Genomic DNA, 15,341 nt, shown 5'->3' with positions numbered 1-15,341 from the left:
ATAGTCACTGCTCATATTTTGGAGGAGGTCAGCAAGATGAACAGTCATGCTCACATCATTGAGTTCTTGCCAGAAGTTTTCATGTCTGAGCATAGCCAGCAGGCTTACCACCCAGTAGGCTTCTGCTGAGCAGTGAATGCAAAGTGGGGCTGGGCCGAGTCATTTTTTGAAAGGGGTGTCCTCTGGGGATAACCTGCTAGAAGTGGTGTTGGTTTCAACCAGCAGGGAGCTATCATCCCTCTGCTACTATTTCTGTATAGACCAAAATAGAACAGATCTCACAATCTGCCAGTTTAGCCAGAATCTGCAATTTAACCACATGAGGTGTTTAATTACAAATCTTAAATTGTGGAGTACAGAGCCAAATCAAGAAAAGTATCTCTTTGTCCTAAGCCTTATGGAGCTTGAGAGATATATACTGTATATTTATGTCTGAATTCATGGCCCAAACATCCTGTAACATTGCTACCCATTCATATCTTGAATCCTGAGTTGAATTGTCAGGAAAGATTTTCCATAGCAAAACTGCCCTCCTCACAGATGAGAGGACAGGCATAGCAAAGCCATCTGCTTAAAGAAGGACAACTGCTAAAACTCCCATCTGAGCTACTGCTAACTCCACTGGTGTGGAAAAGCCACACAGACTTTGGAGCACTGTCACTGTGCTTGGGGACATGACAGGCAGAGTTGCATACTGGTTGATTTACAGTGACAGCTGCCACTACCTAATTAACCATAGTGGCACCCATCAAAGCAAGGACCAGTGAAATGCTGACTTAACAGTCTCGCTCAGAGCTCAGCATACACTTTAATACAATCGGGGCAGTTTTGAATCACCTGAAATGCTCATATCACAATGCAATCCCTCCTGTGTTATAAAATCAGTGCTCTAAACTGTGCACAGTGAGCCATTTCATATAACATTAGTACTTTAAAGGTCAGGTTGCTTACCCTGTTTATTTTCATTCTGGCTCATTAAATACTTTCAGTTTAGAATATGCACAAATAATATTTTGGTCCTGGAGGTCCTTATCAAAAAAGCAATGCAAATGGTGACATTTTTAAAGTAATGACACTGGGGGGGAGGGTAAATTCCTTCTTAGATATGCTGAACATCAATTGAAAGACAAGCACGGGGAGCAGAATGATTGGAAAGGAATGGTAAATTGGGATGCCAACCTTTCATGAAACTGGATTACAATTTAGCTAAGTAATAGATTCCTAATGCACCCTTTGTGCATCACCACATGGCAATTTCAATGACAGTGCATATAGTCAAAAGAATTAAAAGATAAGTCTGCTGAATTCCTTAAATTGAAATTGTTATTATGGTGTATAGCAGTGAAGATAACTCAAAGATCATGGCATTAGAGTAAAGAGAATATGCATGACCAATACAAAGCAGTTGAACTGTTTAATATTCCTATTTGGGTATTGCAACAGTGTATTGCGTGTATTGTATTTTAATCACCAAATGATTATGAACCAAATTTTTTTCCCCAGGTATCAAAAATAATAAGATCACAAATTTTATATAATTAGATATTTTCAGGTTCATTATCTGGGACTACAGAATTGGGCTTACCCTTACTGCATTCATACTGTATATCTAGTCATTCCGAAGAATTAAAATAACTTCTCTCGGAAATAATCAGCACAAATTTAAAGAATACTTGCTCTCAACATATTTGCAGAAATGTATGATTTTTCAAATGCCAAGTGCTACAGTTTCATCCTTTGTCCACAAAAAGTCCCTCCTCCTAAAGCCCCCAGTCTAAACATCAATTATTCATTGTCCTTGTTTTCTTTCTGCATATAGTTTTTGTTGTTCAGTATCTGATTTCATTAAAATCAACTGTATACACTGTTTACAATTCTGTAAGATAATTTAAATGAAAGGTTGGCTATAGAAATGAACACAGATGGATCATAATAAAGGATAACATCTATTTGAAGCCAAGCTCCTATCAGGACGTAGTCTGCTGTCACTTCCTAAATACCCAGGATATTCTAATTCCAGTGGGTACCATTTGTACAGCATGATCCACAGGAAGAAAAAAAAAAGTGGGTTCACTTGAGACTGAATTGGTCACCTGTTCCAGATGCCGAAGTCAGCTCCAAAATAAGGACTGGTTTTACCACCCGTGGAGCTCCAGTTACCCGCAGCTGCATGGTCAATGGAGACACGGGTGACAAATGTACCAAAAAGATGTGAATAAACTGTTTATATGGTTACCAAGTGCGGGGAACGAGAAATGGGTCAGTAAATGCATGTGAAGAGTAGGGAAACAATCCATTAATAGGGCAACAATGGCAACCGGAAGATACGCCTTCAGGTTAAAAAAGGGAAGAAAAAAGGTGTATACTTACCTTCCATTCATTATAATGATGAAAAAACTAATATAATATCCATTTGTAGCTATAATGTAGCCGATTAATTTTCGGAAACTGAAGGTACTACTACTCCATGCATAGGCTACCATGTTAATAGCTACAGATACCATCATGCTATATTTTACTTTACCTTTGCTCCGGTTATTTATATGAGGAACTAGTTAACAACCCTGCAGCAACCCATTGTGAGAATTACGTCGAAAAGGGGTAGTTCTCGTGAATTTACGAATTAAGTCAAATTGGTTTTCTCTGTGGATTTATGTCTTCACACAGTCGGTTCTATGGAAATGAGGAATATTCTTCTCACCCAGCGATCTCCTTCCCCCCTCCCCTAGTTCGGATTTCCTATCTCAGCATCAGTGTTCCAATATTACTTTCTCGGAGGTAACGCATGGAGGAGTAGAGGCACAGAATGGCGGACCGAGAAAAAAGAAAACACCCATCACCCGGGTCCCCTTTCCTGGGATTGCAGATTGTCTCTCCTGCCAATTTCAGGTAAGGAGAAAACTACTGTCAAAATGTCTGATAATATTCGTGTTGAGAGGATGCGCCCGGCCGAGGGAGGGATTCTGGCTGCCTCTGACAGATTAGTACTGCAGATAGAGATATCAGACTCGCTGATATTGCTGACTTGAAGATAGGCTGTCCCCCTGTTTGAAGAAGGTAGTGAGTACTAGATGGAGAGAGAATATTGACGGTGGCACGGAGTACAGTTGATGCGTATTGTTGTGTTGTTTTGTTGCCACATGTGAATTGACGGGGCGTAGCTCCCTTGGGTAAAAAAGCCAAGAATGGAAGACTAGCTCATTTTTTGATGAAACGATAAATATGGATGTTTGTGTTAAGAAGTTTCAGGGTTTTATACATAGTAAATAACGAGGCATTGTATTTAAAAATGAAAACGTGTTGTGTCATATAGCCTAAATCGTTTTTGAACAATGTCAAGAAAGAAGTGCTTTCTGCTTTTTGTGTTTGTTTACTTGAATGTGCTCATTTGAAGGCATAGCCTACATTTTTAAATTCAGAGGGTAGAATATCTGCCATACGACTGTATTTCCACATAACTTCAATGCAGCTTTGAAAGCCTAATACAAACATCTATCCCCATACTACATTTTTCAGTGAAAAAGCATTTCAGTTGCCTACAATAATCATTTATTAACTTCGCCTGAAATAGCATGATAACATTTTTTTTTCATCCCAGCTGTGCAACACGAGACCTTTTTGACTAGGAGGATACAGTAATTTAAGTGACTATTACACAATTTATTAAACACAGGTCATAAAAGTATCACAGATCATGTAATGTATAGCCTAATATTCACAATGGGTACTTTTTATATATTTACTGCTGATCATAAAAGCTTAGAGGAAAGTTGAGGAATGAATGAAGAGCACTGGTGAATTACAGTTGGGCAGCCAGGTGAAGTGTGTAATCTCTGGCTATGCCAGTGTCCCATGGGCATTCAGAAATGCAGTGCACTGTGAAACGTTGCCTCTGACACAATGTCCTGCTACACAGAGCAGAGCTTGCCAGGGCCCTCAGATTCTTTGATTGGTCGAAGTGAGTGCGAGCTGCGGTCGATGCACTGCTTTGATCTGCTTCTCCTTCAAGTTAATGGCACTGAAGTGTCACTGGGAATAGTTCATTAACTGTGCATCCCATGTGACTGTGGGAAATCACCATGTTTAAATTCATCAGATTTATATTGTTTAAATATGATGAACTAGGATGAAGACGTTTTCAGTTTTTTTGTACATAACTTTCCCTAGGTGCTGCAAATAATATAATGTCTTGTTATATTCAAGTGCATGAAATCCTGCCTTAAACTAGGCCTATACAGTGCTTGAGGCAGAAACATGTAAAAAAAATACCAGGATTGATCACATTGAGTAATTTACAAAAGGCTGTTTAACTTTTTCTGTATTTAAAAAAAAATTGCATTGAGCTCATTATATAGAGGCCTAATGTGGCCTTGTGAAAGCCTGGTACATGGCAGATGGATGCGATGACTTCATGTGTGTTGACTCCAAATATAAATCCCCTCAGGGCCATTTTTTCTCCTTTTTCCTTTGCTCTTAAACCCTTTCCGGAGTAATCTGCATAAATCCCCGGCACTTTGAGCGCAGGGAAGGAACTCAGTGACACAAAAGTGGAGTCATTTACTTGCAACCCTTCACACAGGAGGATAAAATGTGGACCTTTCTTTGGTATAAACATAATCTAAAGGTTTAATGGAGTGGTGCTGGAAGCCTGAACTGCTGGGGTTTTCTGAATCAAAGTTTGTTCTTCCATTGATGAGTGAAACATTGAAGGAAATAAATAAAGGTGGGAATTACTAATGGGATGATTGCTTCAATCTGCTTTGCTGTGGAGCTCCAACCAGCAACCTGACTATTTGCATGCATGTGTGTATTATGGGTGGGGTGTATTATGATACTGTCTCTCTTATTAAAAACAAGGAGGTTAACAAGAACTTAACAAGAGTCAAAAGCAGCAGACTGTGTTTATAAATGGGTCTGTATTGGAATTAGGAGTATGTGTAAACCTTAATGTCCATCTTTAGAAATGAGGATCACATCTGGTGCCCAATGGAAAATCTCCAAATTAAAGGAGCACAATGCTATATGCCTTGTTAGAATGGTTACTGTATCTCCTCCAAAGCAGATCATCTGCCTTTATTGCAGATGTTGCATGCTGGGCACAGATTAATCTCTGGGGATTTTTGTATTTCTTAATCAGTGGGATCTTATTGAAGCTTATGCACTGCTGGGTAAATGGATAAACTTAAAAGGTACCCGCAGAATAGAAGAGAGAGCCCTCCTCTTCTTTCCTCTTAGGAATTGGGGATGGAAGGCTTTCTCCAATAAACCCTCACTGAGTAGGCTCTGAAAGACAGGCTTTACTTTGAAGGAGAGCTTTGAACAGTTAATACCTACTTTTTAAAACAGGCTTCACTCCAAAGCAGTTATATTTGGGATTTTGGAATTTTGTGACATAGTAGAAATGACTTTCTATGTTTGCACATTCCTGTATGACGAAATGGTTATAGTTTTATGAATGATGGTGCTAATTTCTCTCTCTACTCTATTTTATAGTACCTTAAGTGAAATTATCCACCACAATTCATTATGGAAAATACACACATTCACTTGAGCTCTAGACAACTGCTGCTGAGAATTTGACATAATCCACCAGATGACGTTTGGGGTACTTGGACCATTGTGCATCTTGATAACCCGGTGGATTAACTGTATGGCGATTGCAGTTATTTGTTATTGTTAGATGCTTTACAAACTATGTTATTCACCACTAAATGTGGGTCACTGTACTTGTGCAATGCCACAAAGTGTACCTCATAAATAGAAATGGATACTTCCCACCTTTATTATTTTCCTTCATGGGGATATTTGCTACAGTTGTTTAGTACACAGAGCCCATATGGCAACCCTGTGAAATAGGTTTAATTTGATTAAATGTATTACATTTCACCCTTCAACCCCAGCCTGATTAATCTAATTTCTTTGAAAGAGAATATTTGCATCCTGAATTAAAGACAGCCCCGCCCACTGCTTTTGTTATCTTTTGTTATTGAACCCCATGTTGGGCACCAATACTCATTTATACCCCCAGCCTGTCAAGATGGACTCTCAGTGACAAAGTGCATAGCAGATCACCTTCTCTATCCTCTGCCTTCTACATTACGTTTTCGGATGGCCATTAGTTTCTAAAGAAACTGTGATTGTCTTCCTTGCAAACAAATAAATGGACCTGTATTTCGTTTTTTCTATATAGAAGCTTCACAAATTATATGCTTTTATCTGTGGAATTTTGAGTTCAAATAGATTATTTCCTAGACCAGTAATATGCGGCCGGACACTTACAGATTACAGAGACTGGTTAGCCAGGCTAGAAGCTGTAAAAGCTTAGCCCTCTGTCTACTAATGGGACTGTGTGGCATGCATGCATGTATGTGTGGTGTACATATTATACTTTTTGTTTTCTCTGTACACTGGGCTATGTTCTGCCCAGTGTTCTTTTCATTTTTCTATTTATTTGTTTGCCTCGGAACTACGGAACAACTGGACTTTTCTTTGTAAGGTCATTGTCACATTTGCCTGACTTTGCCTCCTTCCATTATAAAGGACATGTGGTTTAAGAAGACAATTTTGACTGTACTCTCCCCATGGAACTTACAAGGGTTAGTCATATGCTGTATACATTTCAAATGCAAACAAAATAAGCTGCCTGCAATGTTGTCTTTGTTGATCCTGTGTAACCCTGCCAAGTATATGTGTATGTTTCTGAATGGCCTGGACATTTTTATGTGCAATGAAGGATATTTTTGGTACTCGCATAAATACTCTAATATACACACATACAACCTCTGGAGGCAGAAAATCACGGTACAAGCTGTTTTGGAGTTACCAGAATTGTATTTTATGGCTTTAGACTCTAAACCCAAATGTATGACTTCATACCACCTTTTATGAATTTATGCCTACATAGCAGCCCTTGTAAAAATGGTAGTTGTCAGAAACTTCTTTCAGTTTTAAACTGTCCTTCATTGCACACAAAGGCTGTCTCAAGTCTGGACCAATCAAAAGCAAATACCTTACCTACCTAAATGTAAATTTACCTTAAACTGGCGATAGCTTGTTGACTGGCACCCAACATTTTTAGTGCCGCTTTGCGCACTCCAATGTGCAAAAGGTAGATCAGGGCAGCAACACTGGGAACCGTAGAAATGGAAATGACCACAGCAATATGGGCTGTTTATAGTACCAAAATATAAATGCTAGCTGGCAGATTTGTACCATGGCTAGCTGAGCATAATGGGTTTAATTTAGATGGTTTAAAAGGAATTACATCAGTAATTACAACGTTACTGAACTGCATTATTTGTGAAAACATGCAATGCAATGCTGATATGTTTCACGGCAGTATCCTTCTTCTGAAGGTCTGTCAGATCACTTTTCACCACTGATATGATGTGTTTCTTTCATACCAAGAACGCCCTGTGATTAAGGTGCGATTGTGGTATCTGTCAAAAGGTTTGTGTCTAAATTTAAAAAAGCCTTTTACTCTCTTGATGAATCTTTGACAATTTTGGCTGAGGCACTGTTTAGAAACAAAGCAATAACCTTGTAGAGTGACATCACATCCCCCATTAATGTGTTTACCAATTACTTATTGTCTCCAGGAAAGGGCAGTGCTCTGTAGAGACTGTAGAGTGAGTGTACCCACCCACACCTTTTCATCCTCGCTGTGAGTCTGCAGGCTCTAAGTGACATGTAATGAGCACCCCTTTGACAGAATGCATAAAAAGTACCCAATTTGTTTTGGTAACATCTTCTGTGTGTGTGTGTGTGTGTGTGTGTGTGTGCGAGAGATAGACAGAGAGGGAGAGAAAGAAATTGCAGCCATTACGTTGGCAGATCAAAAAAAGATGAGAAAGCAGTGGAATGGCTGTGCTGTGCTTTTAAAACAGTTGTAAACCAGAGTGCAATCTGTTACTTGCATGCTTTACAGGCAGGCCACATGGCCGTGCTTTACCAAAAGGCATGAGGCTAAACTCCACACCTCCACTAGGCAGAGGTCATGGCTTGGATTACTCCGGCTCAGAGAGGATCTCTGGATCTCTGTATCGCTCCACTCCCATCGTCAGACATGCTTTAGCTTTTTCAGAGAGTCAATGAAATTTCATAAAAGTGCATTTCCAATGATCCCTCTGTAAATTTTTATATGTATGAAGTAAAATGAATTGATATTCCCAGACTTAATTTCCTCAAATTCTCGTGAAGTGTTGTGTGACATTTCAGTTCCACACAGTTTCGGTGTGTATGTACGGGGGGCTGCTGTGAGATCTGTATTCTTTTGTGACTTTGCAATGGAAAGGTAAATTATGCAATTTAATTAATGATATTATGATTATTTTAAGCAGAGCCTGTACACTGTCTTACACGTATACTTATTTTAGAGAGAAAAATCTCAACATTGATCTTAGTAATTGGCCAATGCATTCAAATGTGCATAATTTAAATAGGGAAAGAGTAAATATTCTTATTCATGCCTCTTCCTGTAAGTTGTTTCAGACTTTATGTAGTGATGTGTCAGGTTTCTCTGACTGATGGAAGCTAATGACACCTTGGCTCCTGTACAGCTGTGAGCATCAATGAATGTCTCTGCTGGGGCAGTTAATGGGGCCCGGAGCATCTCTGTTTCCCTGTCTGTGTCATTCAATAGTCACTGTGATAGAAGCATATCTTCTAGGTGTGTAACCTTCTCCTGTCCTTCTGGGCCCTAGCCATGGTTGTCTGGAATCGAGGAAGGGGAGCTGTAGGGCATGCTGCTCTGCAGTGAATCATGGGAAGGCTCTGATGTTTTACTCCAAGGCCACTGTTGACATTTAATCTAGTATTGCTTTCTGGTCTTCTAACCTAGTTCAGTGGATTGTCCATAGATAAAAAATAGATTGACAGGAAAGATTTCTCCTTGTCTCAGCAGTCTCCTGTGATGATAGTGCTTGGCACTAGCATGGTAATAAATGAATGTGTTTTATCTTGGAATGTGATTAATACTGGAATATGGAGTAGGACATCAAATGCATATATCCTGTTATGCCTTCAACTGATGCCCCTTAGACAAGTTCAAATGCTAATGGCGCATTTATTCTTGTGCTTTAAGTCAGACCAGGCCCATACTGCATATAAAGAACCTGAACAAAATCTGTTTTCCTTTGATTTTGATATCTATGGTAATTTCCCCAGATGTAGAACTCCTTGGAGTTCCTGCTATTAGTAGAGCCTGTGCCCAAAGTGGCAGCATCAGAAAATTAGTCACAGACAGCCACACATTCTAACAAATGACATACATTGCAATTACAGGCCTGTGTATTTTCCTGGAAATGTAGTGCTTCTACAGTCAGTAAAGATGAAACACACAGACAGCTTGAATTACTGTGGTTAGTGTAAGGCATTCCAGCGTGACAGGGAGCCGATATCGCATTAGAATATTTTTTTAACTGACTAAGTTCAAGTTGCATTTTGTACAAGTTAAAACTAACGGAATACCAAAATGAAAGCATACGTATTAACTTGTGTGGTCTGCAGCTCGGGATAACACTGTCTAGCCTTCTTAGCTTCATGCTTATTGAAGTAGCCCTACCTGAAGACAAGATGCGAGTGAGGTGTTAGTTACTTTTTGAGTAAATCATTTATTATCTTTAGTAACTCAATATAGTTAATGTAATAAACGAAATAGGTTAATGAAGTAAACTATATTTTGCCCATTTATGCAGATATATATTTACACATATTATTCCGGTAAATTAATTTGTTCAACTGTACAACAAGATGTCCCACCCAGAATGTGAAACACTTTGAGGCAACGAAAGTAATTTTCCCACCTCCTCTCTCACTCCCGTATGTCTTTGTATAGTTTTCTCCTAGTCAGCCTTAAAAAAGACAAACCACATTAGCCCTCTATCTCATTTCTGGAGTGCTGTTGGCACAGTTTCCATAGAGACACGGAGGCAGTCGCATTGAGAGATGTATTGACGTAGCCCGGGTCAACTGCAGGATGAGGAGTGAAGACAGATTTGAAACGAGGAGCCCACGTAGAATCCAGAAAGTGCTGCTAAATTGTCGCCTCTAAAGGAAGTCTCCAAGGATTCTGATTTGCTGTGATTTTCCTGGACAGCAATTGAATTTCAGCCCCAGAGCATCATTATTTCCTTTTTTAAATCTCTTTCCAGCCCCCCTACTCACCACCACCTCTTCGTAAAACTCCCATTACCCTCCCCCCCCCTCCTTGGAGAGAGACATAATTACATTAACCTCAACCCAATTGCATTTTCAACTGATTATTGCATGTTGGTCTTGATGTGCAAATGCTGGCAACCTACCGCTAATGGAATGGAGAACTGTAATATCCCCACGGCCAGGTTGATGGATGTCACTTGGGAGACTGGCCTTACATCATCTTCACCAGAAGGAACATGGTGCAGGGAGGCCCACTATGCTCCCAATACCTCCGCTCCAGTGACACTGTGTTAGCGACTGCCACTTTAAGCCCTGTCAGCCATGTTTCTTTACATAGTAGTTTATACACACCTTATGCTTTTTGAGGAATGACACGACAAGAGGAAGAGCATTAAATGCTTAGACTCTGAGTTAGATTTCTTGTTCTCGCTGAAATTCTGAACATGGGTTTGCATTGCAGTGAGGTTCAGAGTGAACATATTTACAGGCACTGTGATGGAACGGTGTGCACGGATAAGCTCTGAATGTGCAATGCTGAGCAGGCGAGCCATTCTCATTTCCTATGCAAATTGATTTGGCCATCAGCGTTCAGCAGCCTCCCTTGTGCAGCACACGGTGTGAAAGTGGAGTTTTAATAGAAACAGGAGTGAAGCACTTTCTCAGCCTCTGTCTCCTGCGCATTGATCAAGGTTGGCAGTACATTAGGTTTTCCTGTTTACCCTGCATCTGAGTCTGAGCAAACAGTCTCAGTGCAGCTCAGGCAACTCTTGGAGTGGTCATATATCCATCTATCCATTATCTGTACCCGCTTATCCTGGGCAGGGTCGCGAGAGATGCTGGAGCCTATCCCAGCATGCATTGGGTGAGAGGCAGGAATACACCCTGGACAGGCCACCAATCTATCGCAGGACACACACGATGCACTCATACACTCATACTGTGTGTGTGTGTATTTGTGAGCTCCATATTGTTTGGGACAATGACATTTTTTCTTGATTTGGATTTGTACTCCACAATTTTTGATTTGTAATCACACAATGCACATATTGTTTGTGCACACTCAGCTTTTATTAAAGGCCATTTTTATATATTTTTATTCCTTAGTGCAGTAAGAGAGCTTTCAGTATCTACTCCTGACTCTACACTTTTGATTGAGACTGCTATGGATGTTTCTCAACATGAGGACCAGAGCTGTGCAGATGAAAGGCAAGAAGGTCATTATGAGGCTGAGAAATAAATTTAAAAAACAATTGGTACCATGTACCATACTGTATATCATTCCATTACGAATGCAGACTTAGGCCAGTTCGCAATAGCTGTTTGTAAAGTGGTATATTATTGAATTGCAGATCTCCTTGTCAAAGAACCAGACAATTGTTTATCATTCTGAGTGAGGGACATTCAAAATAACGTTATAGAATGTATCTTTTGATCAACTGGCCTTCAGATTGCTGAAGATCCCTTCCAGTCTGTAAGTAGAGCAAGTGATGAACCCATCCAACCTCAAAAGCAAATACTGGCAGCAGCATAAACCCTAAAAGAATATCAGGGTAACCTTTTTTATGTACAGTACTGTGTAGCAATAGTAGTCCTGGTAGTATGGCAGTTGTAGTAGTAGAAAATGAAGAAGCACAGATATCAGTAGTACTGGTAGTAAGGAAGAATTATTGATTTGAATGTTAGTTTTGTCAGTATTGCAATGGTCATGAATTATATATTTGCTTTTATCCCCACATCAGTTTGTTGATAGTTGATCCTATGTGAAAGTGTATATCTGGCCGGATGCCAAGGGAATCCTCTTGGCTACATGTCAGTTTCCTGCATTGTATCTGCAGGGCCATGTTGACAGCGTTTAGACACAAACGGTCTCAAATAATGGAAGAATGCATATTGAACAGTAAAATTTCACTTTTCATGGACATGTTCCTATAAAGAGATTTAAAAATATGTTGAATAGTTCACAGAATATGTGTTTATAAGGAAAATGGAATGTCTAGGAGCCATAGATATGATGATGAAATGGGTATAGATTTCAACGAGAAGATGGATGTAGGGATCAATATCCTATATCACTATGCGCTCCTTATACTGCATTTAAACCAGTTGAAAACATGGGATTAAATTTTTAGCTGTAGTGTGCAAAAAGTGAGTGAAAAGCAATTACAACTCTTTTTTTTGATTTATATATTATATTGTGCATTAAGCCTAATTTGAATACCGCTGCAGGTTCCAGCAGGGCCATAATCAACCCCCTTCACCACTACAATGTTATAGTTCGCTGATGTAAGCTCATTGCTTTGCAAAGCTGATGATTTATTGTGTCTCTAGCTGCAGCTCCACAAATTCATTTTGCCATTGGCCAGAGCTGTGCTGCCCTTTTTGGCATTTAAGTATCTTTGCTGGCCTCGCCTGGGTCCCTTTAAACAGGCTCATCTGCACTGCCCCATGTTGTTTGATATATTCACAATCAGCAAGTGGCGTGCCAAGTGTGGCGTGTGCTGCGAGCCACATGCGGATTTCTGTTTAGGCAACGTGCAAATTGGCTGCCGCTCCTTTCCGGGTGCACCTTCATGCGCTGCTGCCCCGGGACACGTGTAGGTGAGAGGAACGCACTGCGCTAAAGCAGTGATGGGGTTAATGCGCCGCACTGCTCTTCAGCACAACTGACCCGCTAAGCGTCCCCTCTGAGATTTTACAGCCGCCTCCCGTCCCACGATCACAGCCACCCAGCCCGCCGCTACTGCGGGGGGGAGAGCTCGCAGACAGAGGGGGCAACCTGAGCCGGATCAAGCCAGACCATTAATAATAAAGGAGGTGAGCTTTTTACAGGAGGGGCACCTTCTTCCAAGGCACACGCAGAGAGCATCCGCTGATTTCTTATTTCTGTGCAGAAGAACATTCTTGCCCTTGTAGGTCTCTCTGTACTCTGGATGAACCTGGGACGGTGTAAATAAAAAAAGGCATGCTCAGCCGCAGAGAGAGGAGATGCATAGCATTGTATAACAGCCAGCATCATCCCACGCTGCCTGCCATTGCTTCCGGGATCTGGAGACTCATGGAGACCGAATGGCACTCCAGATAAGGGGCAGTGCTGTAATTGCCTCTTAAATCGATCCTGCTCGCCTGCTGCGCTTGTCCCGGCGGATGCTGCTCAGTCCTGCTATGGGATCCAACGAGGAAGGAGAGAGCTGGATGGAGGACCAGTGGGAGAAATGGTAGGAACGTGTGTGGATGCCGAGGGAGCCGGGGTTGTAGGTTGCAGTGTTTCCCGTGGAACAGCGTGACCTTGTGTATTTACGGACCTGCAGTCTCTCTTTCTCTCTTGCTCTCTCGCTCTCTCGCGCTCTCTGGCTCTCTCTGTCAGGCAGTGTCGGGTAGTGATGTCCTTGAGAGTCCGAGGCTGACTTGGGTTTGTAAAAGCAGGGACAAATTCAGGATTTAAATAACAATGGAAAAGGGAGAGGCCGGAGAATAACTCCAAATGCGTGCAGAATGGGATGCTGTTCTGAAAGTTTTCTGTCACTGGGTACTGCGCCTGGTAGGTCATTTGAACAGTCTTGTTGTACTCTTACTGTGATGCATAATATGCAGCATGCAGTGGAAAATGCACAATAAGTAAAGGCCTGCTTCGTGAATGAGTGAATCTGAATGGTTACGTGCTTTTATGCACGGTGCATTTCTGAGGTTATTGTGTCAGTGAGCGCATTAACAAAACGAATAGCACAATGAATGACTTAATGACTTGTGCATTATTTTATATACGATTTGGAGCTCATATGTACCATAAGTACATTAAAAGGGGGAACTCCAGTCAAAATGTTTTATTGAATGTGTAATATGCTATAGTGTGATGTCATGTGCTTCATCTACTGCTGAGGACATAAGCTGCACAAAAAGAAAGAAAAATCACGATGATGTTCATGAATCCTCTCAATGGGGGATGACTTGCTGAAAGCACAGACCTTGTTTGTCACTTGATATTTAAATGATGACATGTAATCACAAGACAATAAAGCTTAAAAATGTGATCGATTGATGATGCACTTAGGGTAACACTATCCCTGAATTGCATCCAAAAACTGAGCAGCAATCAGTTCTTTGTTTACTATGGTTTATTACTGGTGTACTGGCTTTTTTATGAAGGGAGTGGCCTGCAATGTGATCTAATTCTAATTCTAATCTCCTTTGAATAATAATTATAATGATAGTAATAATAATAATAATAACAGTCATAGTAATAATTGTAATAATAATAAAACATGTTAAAATGGCCAGATTTGGATCAGGACATTTGCAAAACCTTTTTCTCTGAATGGCCTTTCAGTGCTTCTATTTCCAAGCTGCTGCCCCATCAGAGGTCATCTAAAGTGCACTGTGCTGTTGATTCGCTGCAGGTTTACGAGGTCACAGTGCAGATATTTGATTCTATATTTCTGTCTGTGAGACGAGGGACTGTGGCAATCTGCCTTCTGCAGTGAATGCTTCAGATCTGTTGTGGTGTGTATTGGCTTTTCCGTGGTACAATAATGTCAAGACAATTTTAAAACGACAGTTTGGCACAATTAATTTCCAACCTTGTGTATACCTTCAATTAATTGTCGTGGTGTTTAATCACATGCGACTTATCATCCTTATCATCCTCAAAATCCCTAATTGTTCCTCAAAATCCAATCTATTGGTTAAAAATACCTTACAGGGGCAATTTGCATTGCTTACAGGATGTAGAGGATGCAACTGTTATCAGTGGTCCAATTAACATCAATCAGGATGCAGCTTTGAGTGCAACATTGCAATTTGAATATTTGTTTATCTGGGCATGGTGAGCTTAATGAACAGCTACAACAAGTTGAGGCATGTTAAAACAAAAAATCTTGTTATTATGAAAGCGCAGCTTTTATCTTGACAGAGCTGCAATATTGAATTTTGTTTTAGTTTAAGGGTCACTTTAATTTTTCCATGACTCGACAATTAATTGTGTCATTGATTTCAATGTATATATTTGTCTCAGATTTACAGCAGTGTTAAATACTTTCCACTCATGTAGTCATGGCACTGTGATATGCATTAATTCTCTTCACTGATACGTATGGAATGTGCTGTCAGAGATATAAACCCATAAACTAGTTTTTACTCAGGTCAATTTTAGTTTGTCACTGGATGTATCTACCTATTTTATCTGGATT

General features: G+C 40.4%; 1 protein-coding gene across 2 annotated transcripts in view; it reads left to right on the top strand.

Moving 5' to 3' along the window:
- Positions 1-2,300: 2,300 nt before the first annotated feature.
- Positions 2,301-15,341, top strand: part of LOC135255274 (C-Jun-amino-terminal kinase-interacting protein 1-like) — a 46,849-nt gene continuing 33,808 nt past the window's right edge. The window contains exon 1 of one of the 2 annotated variants that reach the window (XM_064336224.1): positions 2,301-2,889. In XM_064336224.1, the coding sequence (XP_064192294.1) occupies positions 2,807-2,889 (83 nt within the window). In that variant the 5' untranslated portion in view covers positions 2,301-2,806. Of the gene's footprint in view, positions 2,890-10,137; positions 13,374-15,341 lie in introns of those variants that run through there. The other variant, XM_064336225.1, reaches the window with a different exon arrangement.

Source organism: Anguilla rostrata, chromosome 5 (assembly GCF_018555375.3).
Source record: "Anguilla rostrata isolate EN2019 chromosome 5, ASM1855537v3, whole genome shotgun sequence".
NCBI classification, from domain to species: domain Eukaryota; kingdom Metazoa; phylum Chordata; class Actinopteri; order Anguilliformes; family Anguillidae; genus Anguilla; species Anguilla rostrata.
This window is presented reverse-complemented; position numbering and strand designations above follow the sequence as displayed.